The 9,255-nt window shown below is 36.5% G+C and overlaps 1 protein-coding gene across 1 annotated transcript; it reads right to left on the bottom strand.

Annotated features, from left to right (window-relative positions):
• Positions 1-1,029: 1,029 nt before the first annotated feature.
• On the bottom strand, positions 1,030-3,736 carry LOC131336163 (protein EXPRESSION OF TERPENOIDS 1-like). The gene is made up of 2 exons (XM_058371890.1): positions 2,287-3,736; positions 1,030-1,609 (listed from the first exon to the last, which is right to left on the bottom strand). Exons 1-2 carry the CDS (start codon positions 3,023-3,025, stop codon positions 1,248-1,250), a joined length of 1,101 nt encoding a protein of 366 aa, XP_058227873.1. The 5' UTR covers positions 3,026-3,736; the 3' UTR covers positions 1,030-1,247.
• Positions 3,737-9,255: the final 5,519 nt, after the last annotated feature.

Raw genomic sequence — 9,255 nt, forward strand, 5'->3', positions numbered from 1 at the left:
AGTATGAATTTTTAATTGAAATGAAATCATTACCGCAAAAACATCATTATGCAGGAGTAAGAGATTTCATTGGAAAATAGGTGTAGTAGGAATATTTAATATCCTCTCTCTCAACACTCTCCCCAATATTCAATTATTATACTCATAATATCATAAAACTCTCTCAAAATGTAGACAAATCTCGTCCAATGTACTAGGCATGTTGCATGCACCTTTTGTGTGTGTGTCTTTAATTTCTCGGCAAACGAAAACTTTTATAAAAGCTCGAAGGGTTACATCAACGGATAAAACAAGAGAAACACAAGGTGCATCTCAAAAGGACAGAAAAAAGAACAGAAAATTGGATGAGAAACACCTCGAAAGTTAATTAAAATTTCAATTTACGAATCCCATCTACATATTCTTTAAAATCCTCCACCGAATATAACTTGTATTAAAACACCTTTTGTTTGTGTGTTGAGGGTGTCAAGTGACGTGATTGGTGCCACCTAAGCCATCAGATTCAATCAATGTACAGCATATAGTAGAGGTATGTATCATACTACATTTCAGATTCATGCATATATTGCTGGACCGAAAGAAAAAAATGTCCTTCATTGAACTGCTAGTCCATTTCAAACCGGCAAGCTTACGGGAAAATGGGGGAAAAGCCAATCCAAATTTCAACACTAATTCAAACCCGGCTATAGAATAGAACAAAAACAGAATTAATTAATTAATTTGCATAAAACTACTAATAACAACAACTGATCGATCATCGATTAACAACACATCTTCACGCCCAACAAAAATGTTATTTTTCCTCCCGGTCGGTCCATAACAATCAATAGTTATACTCTATTCAGAAAAATTGCGTTAAGTTTTTAGATAAAAAAATAAAAAACACTTCAATGCATAACTTTTTTTTAAAAAAAGAAATCACACCATTTCAAAGATTTGATTGGTCTTTTTTTTTTTTAAATTGCCATGATTAAATTTCAAAAACTATGCATTGAAGTCTTCTTCATTTTTTAATCTAAAAAATACGCATTTTCTCGTAATGGAATTTCGTTACACAACAGATCGAGTCTTTCTAACAAGGGAGAACAAACATAATCCATTCCAATTTGCATTGTAAACTGCACTAGCAACCAAACGACATAAGTTTTCATTTCCTCTTGTTTTCCCTTCTACTAGAGTGAGTGGGCCTGAGAGAGAGAGAGAGAGAGAGAGAGAGAGAGAGAGAGAGAGGGATGGGTGTGGTATCATCAAGATCTTTGGTGAGGGAAGAATTGCGTACCAGACATGAAAGTGTAAAGGGGAGCCGGGAAAAGAGAGGGGTCAAGAAACGGGGTCGCGGGGGAACCCACGGCGGTGGTTGTGTTGGCGGAGTGGGCGGCTCCGATGAGATTAAGTCCACCGGGTGCAGTACCAGAGGAGCTTTCCCCAGGCAGGTACTGGCTTTCGGGGCCTTGATCCAACAGAATACCCTTAAACACGTGTCCTCCGATGTTCACAGCCGTCTGATACGCGTACTGGTCCTCAGCATCGCCAATGGAGCTAACTCGTACACACCGAAACACCGCCGGTGAACTCACTTCTGGTGGGAAATTTCCCACCTCCATCCCTCCTATTAATATAAGATAAGAGATAAGAAAAGAAGAGATGAAAAAGTATATACTAGTCCAACATTAGACTTGTTGAGAGTAGGAGTCCTTCCTACTATAATATATAATAGATAATAATAATAACAATAATAATAAATAGATAGATAGATGTAGCAAACAAAAGTATAGGACTACTAGTAGTTGTATGTATTGTAGTAGCAGGAGCAGTAGTAGTATAGGCCGAAACACGCGTTTTTTGGACACGCACAAAGAGAAAAAGCAGATGAACAAAAAAAATAAAAATAAAATAAAAAAATTAGTCGCTTCTTCCCTGTCAATCCATTCGTCAGGATTACTAAACAACAGTAGTATTTCTGGAAAAGAATAAATAATACCAAAGAAAAAGCTGATGGGTTTTTCCTTTCCATGGATATCGATTTCATCACACGCATTAGATTTCTTCTTTTCTCTTTTTCCAATGGTGACTGTGCTACTAATCTCTCTCTCTCATCCACATAGTATTAGAGCATCACCGTGGACAGAAAACACTCTATCATTTCTCATACTTTCTGCGACTCATGGACATGTGAAGAAAATTTTTTGCAAAGAAAAAAACCAGCAACAGAAGAAGCAGAAATAATTTAGCATTGCCCTCTTTTTTTGTGAACCCAAATAGTAATTTGAAAGAAATTATTATTACCTGAAGCGTTGTGGGGTACCACGCGAGTGCAGATGAGGGAGGAATTAGGGCCGGGAATCTCTCTCATCCTTTTGCTGGCATTCTCTCTCTCCTGCTGCAGTTGTTGATGTTGATGTTGATGTTGATTTTGTTCTTGTTGCTGCAAAGAAGCGAGTTGATGTTGCCGTTCTCGCCTTTTGGCAGCAGGAACCCATGTGCTCTTGACATGAGTTTGACACTGAAACCCTCGGCTCTTGCAACAAGTCCTACACCTCATGTGCACACAGTCTTTCTTTGCTTGATTCCCGCAGTCTTGGCAACTAATTGTCCCACCACTAGCACCACTAGTTGATCTCATCATTAAGATTGCAGCAGCAGATCTGGAATTCTGATCGTCTCCGATGTCAAACCCGCCCCGGCTCGGCCCCACTTCCATAGCTAGACCACCACCACCACCCGCCACTGAAGAGTAAAGATCGTGCAACGTCGGGTGCTGGTGGCGATGAATTTGTTCTTCTTCTTGTTGTTCGTGGTGGTGGTGGTGGTGGTGGTGGTGTTGATGTTGCCATAGCTCGAAACCCTTGTTGTAGGAAATACTAGCAGTAGTATCTTCTTCATTAGTAGGAGTATTGTTGTTATTTCTGGTATAAAGGAACCAGCTCTCGGGGTTGATTTCGTTGCTTTGATGATGGTTTTGCGGGGTGGTGGTGGTTGATGTTGTTCCTCTTGATCCTCCACCTAGAGAGAAGAACCCAGCCATTTTAAAGCTAGCCTCAATTCATGTGGCTGATAATCCATTACCCAGAAAAAGAAAAAAAGAAGAAAAGAAAAGAAAGCTACTGCTGGGCTGGCTATATCCCTAGCTAGGTTAAATTGGTACCCAGAGCTGAAATTAATAATAAATGGGATGGGACTTGTTGAATTCAATTCCGTAGCTAGCTGGGCTTGGATCGTTTGGTTTGATGGGGGGAATTCAATGAGGGTGCGTGGTTTTTGTTTCTTTCTCGAATTTGCTCATCGTTTTTGGGTATTGGTGTGTGAACTCTCTCTTTCTCTCTCTCTCTCCATTCCTGTGAGAGTTTGCTGCCAAATTGTTGGTTTTGGCAAGTGTAGTTGCAGGCTTTTTTCTCGGGACAGACAAATAGTTGGGGGTGGGAGATTTTTGGGGGACAGCGTGAATCCAATCTCCTTCAATTCCTTTGCTGCTGCGTTGGAGTAATAAGCACTAAAGACGAAGAATTACAGCTCTGCCGCGCCGCCATCGCCCTCAAAAGCAAGCAAAAGTCTTCTCTCCTCTTACTCTCTCTCTCTCTCTCTCTCTCTCTCTCCTCTGCCCTCTGCTGCAACCACACAACACAATTTTATTTTTACTCCTCCCCTCTCATTCTATATGCCCATCTCTCTCTCTCTCTCTCTCTCTCTCTCTCTCGTGATGAATTGGGTAGAAGAAAACACACACTCTGATTTGTATGTCGGTCTCTCCCGGTGATATCTCTGATCCGGAGGTGATCAGTTGGCTTTGGGCATAGTCCATCCAACGGCTTGTTCCCGTGCCACGTGGCGCCGCACCAGCTTTTACTGGTGCGTCCTTTCTGCACCGGAGAAACCGCTACTTTTTGTGACTCTCTCCACTTTTTAATCAATGTTGTTTCCTGATTAAGATGTAGGAGTAATTATCATAGCCATAATGGAGAGCTTTGGTTATTAGTTCTTGAATAATTGAACCGTGGGCACAAATAAAGCAAATTACTCCGATCCATCATTTTACCGCAAAATCGATACTTATCCACTTTAGGCTTCGTTTGTTTAGGCGTAAAATAATTTTCAGTAAAATATTTTATCTAATTTTTGGTATTTGATTGTGTAAAAAATGAGAAAAATATGTTTTATTAATTGGATAAAAATGACTTACTCTTAAATCTTCCGTAAATTATTTTTCGAAATAAACTAGCTATCTTCTACTGCAATTCTCACTACTCAATTTCCTCGATCGTCAGTCCTGAGCTGTTCAATTCCAATATTCTCAGATTTTTGAATTGTTTAAACCCCATTCTATCTCTCTATACTATTTTGTTGATTTCCAAAAATATTTTTCAAGTGCCAACCAAATACTGAAAAATAAAAGTTTAAAATTTGATTTCTGAAAAAACAACTTACATGAAAAATATTTTACACTGAAACAAACGGAGCCGTAGTTTTATTTTTATTTTTTCTCAATGTCCCCTTGAAGTGAAGGTACTCTTGGTATTCCATTTTATTTGTCTATTTTTTTTTTAGTTCATGTAATTTATTCATTTTGACAAGTCAAAAAATTAATTCTATGAAACAATCTGTAACTATCCGCTCATGCATTGAACAATATTGTTTGTTTTGACCGTCAAACTCCTTGGAGCTCCTAGTAGGTCACCCATTCTAGGATTGCTCCCGAATAAGCACGCTTAACTATAAAGTTTTAATCAATTTTGATGCTCTCACGGCTTTAAAGGCCTTGTAAAATATTGGTGCATGATCTATTATAGATAGCACTAAACTTTGCATTCACCAACCGATGTGAGACTTTGTAAGCGCTGCTTTACTCGGGTCTTTTCCCTCTCATCGAGCACAAGGGTTAAGCTTCATCCTGGATCTTTTCCCTGGCTATGAGGTGTCACAATCTCCCCCAACATACATCCTCGTGTGTGGAGTCAAGATTTCTCCCACATTTCTGGCTAGTGCAGTCTATGATACCATCTATAACAACCCCGCTCATGCCCTGTACAATATTGTCCACTTTGATTGTACAAGTTCCTTGGACTCTCAAGTAGGTTATCCATCTCAGGATTGCTCCAGGGTGAGCACGCTTAACTGTGAAGTTTTAATGAGTTTTGACGTCCTCACGGCTTTAAAAGCCTTATACAAGATATGGTCAGGATCTATTATATATAGCATTAAACTGTGCATTCACCAAGCGATGCAGGACTCGTGACTACGATCACCACGGCTTTACCAGGGTCATTTCCCTCTCATTGAACCCTAGGGTCACCACGACATTATTGTATTATCTAATGCTTTAAAACTAAGGGAATAGAAGCCAATTGCACCGCTTGGCAATTTTTGCCCAATTTTTCCAATTGAGCCCCTCAATTGGCTGGGCTTCCCTTATAACGTTGAGGGTATTTATATACATACATGTAAAAATTAAACTATTGACAAGGGTACATTTGTGTATAAAACCGAACCTGAACGGATTTATATATATACATTTGGTTTCAAGAGGAAAACAATTTGGTTCGGTTTGACTTTCTACCAAATAAAAAAAAATCAGTTCAATTGAGTTTCCCACTCTCTAATTCGGGATAAACTGATCCGGGTGCGGTTCGGTCTCCCTTGGTTTGAGTATAAAATATGTTATAGGTTTGAGCAATGGAGCGAAGTGAATTTTTAAAGAGTTTTATTCTAATTTTGAGTTTGAGTCAAGAAAAGGGTAAGGAGTGGAGATACTCTAATAAATTGGATTCATAAGAGCATCTTGAACAGAATTTACAAAAAATAGTTTCAACACCATACTTTTTTTTTTACGTTAAAACATCATTTGAAGGGACATTGTCAAAACGGGGGTCAAACAATATGGGACAGTGGGAGTACATCATTTGAACGGTGAGTTAGTAGAATGCACTCTAGTTTATTCTACAAAATTGACCTCCATTTCTTTTAGATATTACAATTTGTTTTGCCATTTGTTTATCTATTGTCACCTTTAGAACCACAAACACTCACACTGCACAAACAAAGTCACAGACACACTTGTGAGTGTTTGGAGAGTTAAAGTGCAATGTGCAGTGTGTGGTGAAGGGAATGGTCCATGGTGAGGGCCACCACACTTGTTAGAATGGGGTGTTATTTTGTATGTGTAAGTGCTTGTGGAGTTAGAATATTTCGTCTATTTAGTAGCGAAATTGTATAGAAAAATAAATTCGTCACGGTTTTAACAATTTTCACAACGAAATACAATTGCATTTTTAAATGTACATACAATTGATGAGAAAAATATTTTTCATCACCAAAGGTACCCATTTGGCGACGAAACATATTTTTCGTCTCCGAAAGCGTAAATTTGGAGACAATATTATTTTTCGTCGCCAAATTGTTATTTTTGGCGATGAAAAAATATTTCCTCGCCAAATGGGTTAATTGTAACCCATTTGGCGAGGAAATATTTTTTCTGTCGCCAACGTTACTTTTTTTGTGACGAAAATTTTGTTGCCAAATTTATGAAAAATTATGCTTTACTTGTATTGTTTTCTTAACGTGTACATTATTGTTATTGGTACAAGATAATTTGCAGTAGGCAAATTCTAAATAGAGCCCTCAAACTTCTAAATACAACCCACTCAAATTGAATCAAACGCCATTTGGACCTCTAAACTTTAAAATTAACTATTTTGATAAACATGAAAGTTATAGTCCTTTGTGTTATTGTTCAAATCCAATTTGAATTACCTAAATCGAAATTCTAAGCAAAGAGTTATGTCCGGAGTATGGTATCAAGAGGGTGTATTTAGAAGTTTGAGGGTTGTATTTAGAATTTACCTTTGCAATAATGCTAATTTTGTACATCAAGATTATAAGGTTTAATAAATGAATTTTATGTTTTAAATTTAAGCTCCGTTTGTTTGGGCGTAAAATATTTTCTGGTAAAATATTTTACTATTTTCCAGTGTTTGGTTGTGTAAAAAAATGAGGAAAACATTTGTACATGTAAAACATTTTCCATTAATTGGATGAATATGACTTACCCTTAAATCTTCTATATTTCCGAAATGAACCCATTGCTCTCTACTACAATTTTCATTGCTCAGCTTTCTCGATTGTCGGTTCTGACCCACATTCAATTCCAATATTCTCAGATCTCTCTACTGAATAAGCCCCCCTCATCTCTCTCCATACTATTTTGTCAATTTTTGAAAATACTTTTCAACTGTCAACCAAATACCAAAAAATAAAATGTTTGAAGTTTATTTTTAAAAAAAATATTTTACATGAAAAATATTTTACATTGTGAAACATTTTACTTCGAAACAAACGGAGCCTTAATTGAGAACTTAACAAATAATAAATAACAAATATCTTCGTTGTTATAAGATTTGATAATAACGAGATTAAATGTTAAACGAATATGTTATATATTAAATATTTCAAATATATATTGAAAAGTGTGTATAATGTAGTTAGTTGAAGCCTGATGTGTGAAAAATTGGGTTGTCGGAAAACTTGGGTTCAAAACCTGGGAGACAGAATGGGATTATTTTTCACTTATGAAAATGTTTTTTGCGACAAAAATTTCGTCACCAATTTATTATATTGGTGATGAATTTTTTTTTTGTCTCCAATGGATTATCTTTGGCGACGAACTTTAATTTTGTTGTCAATAGCTAGAGGAATTAATTTTTTCGTCACCGATAGCAATAATTGGTGACAAATTGTTTTTTGTCACCTATCTGCTTACCTGATCAATCAGAGCTGGCTTTGAGCTAAAACAAGTGTTGCGGCCGCTTTTGTTACACCCTCGATTTTCAACATAATATTAATAGCCTTTCAAACGGAAAATCATCGCTAAGATACAACATAATACTCCAAAAGCTTTCCCACAATCCATCCAAGTGTGCCAATAAGTCCAAAGTTTACAATTATGGCACACCGGCCCCAAATTCCATAGTTAAACAAAAGACGACAAATTTAGAGATTACATAATTTTCAAGTCAAAAGATTAGCTCAAAATTACAATTACATCTCTCAAAAGAGTTTTACAAAGATACCAAAGTAATTCTTCCATGTTAGCTTTTAAAAACGATGAAGTCATATGCACGTCAAGCACTCCACATTAATGCCCGTGACATGCGAGTGATATTGTAGATATAAGCGCCTAGATAGGGCATACTAGCGCATTAGATGCGCGGTTTATCTCATTTTTCCACTTGATGTCGTTGTTTCCTTGGTTTTTATGTTTGTGGTTAATTTCAGGAAATAAGGCGATTTTGTTGCCAAGTTTGGTTGGCGGGGTGTGAGAATCATTGGGCGTGCGTGCATGACAAGGGGATTCAGACGAGGCGAGGATGAAAGGGATTGGAATCCCACCAAAAGAATGCGTATTGATACTAGGAATGTTAGTATCGATACGATTGAGCTTAAAATTGGTCCGGAACAAGTCAGAGGAATTCATATTGATACAGTATTTGTTGGTATCGATACTGTTGTTAGCATATGCGAATCAATACAGGGAATGTTAGTATTGATAAGCGTCCGTTAACTCCAGAATTTCCTTTATCTGTTTTTATTTTGGAATTACTTTTTTTTGAGGAAAAACTAGTATAAATACTTTTAAGTTTTAGTTTAGTAGGGTTACGAATTTTACTGAGCACAGATTAGTTTTTTTTTGGAGATTTCGGATTCAAAATTTTGTTCTTGAGCTTTCTTGTTCTTCTGTTCAGAATACATCCTTCGGAGATTCGTTTCAGGTTTTCTTATTTATTATAGTCTTTTGTTTTCCTTTATTTGTTTTGAATCTTCAGTTCCCTTTATTTAATTTTATAAATTTTAAAAAGCATGATTAATTCTAGGGTTTTATTCCTTTTAGATTGGTATAAATACTTTTAAGTTTTAGTTTAGTAGGGTTACGAATTTTACTGAGCACAGATTAGTTTTTATTGGAGATTTCGGATTCAAAATTTTGTTCTTGAGCTTTCTTGTTCTTCCGTTCAGAATACAACCTTCGGAGATTCGTTTAAGGTTTTCTTATTTATTAAAGTCTTTTGTTTTCCTTTATTTGTTTTGAATCTTCGGTTCCCTTTATTTAATTTTATAAAATTTAAAAAGCATGATTAATTCTAGGGTTTTATTCCTTTTAGATTGATATAAATACTTTTAAGTGTTAGTTTAGTAGGGTTACGAATTTTACTGAGCACAGATTAGTTTTTTTTGGAGATTTCGGATTCAAAATTTTGTTCTTGAGCT

Source organism: Rhododendron vialii, chromosome 8a (assembly GCF_030253575.1).
Source record: "Rhododendron vialii isolate Sample 1 chromosome 8a, ASM3025357v1".
In the NCBI taxonomy this organism is placed as follows: Eukaryota; Viridiplantae; Streptophyta; class Magnoliopsida; order Ericales; family Ericaceae; genus Rhododendron; species Rhododendron vialii.

Coding starts and splice junctions, on each gene's coding strand:
- LOC131336163 (XM_058371890.1), bottom strand. CDS start 3,025: ATGGCTGGGTTCTTCTCTCTAGGTGGAGGATCAAGAGGAACAACATCA. Junction 1,610..2,286: donor GGTACCCCACAACGCTTCAG/GTAATAATAATT, acceptor TTATATTAATAG/GAGGGATGGAGGTGGGAAAT.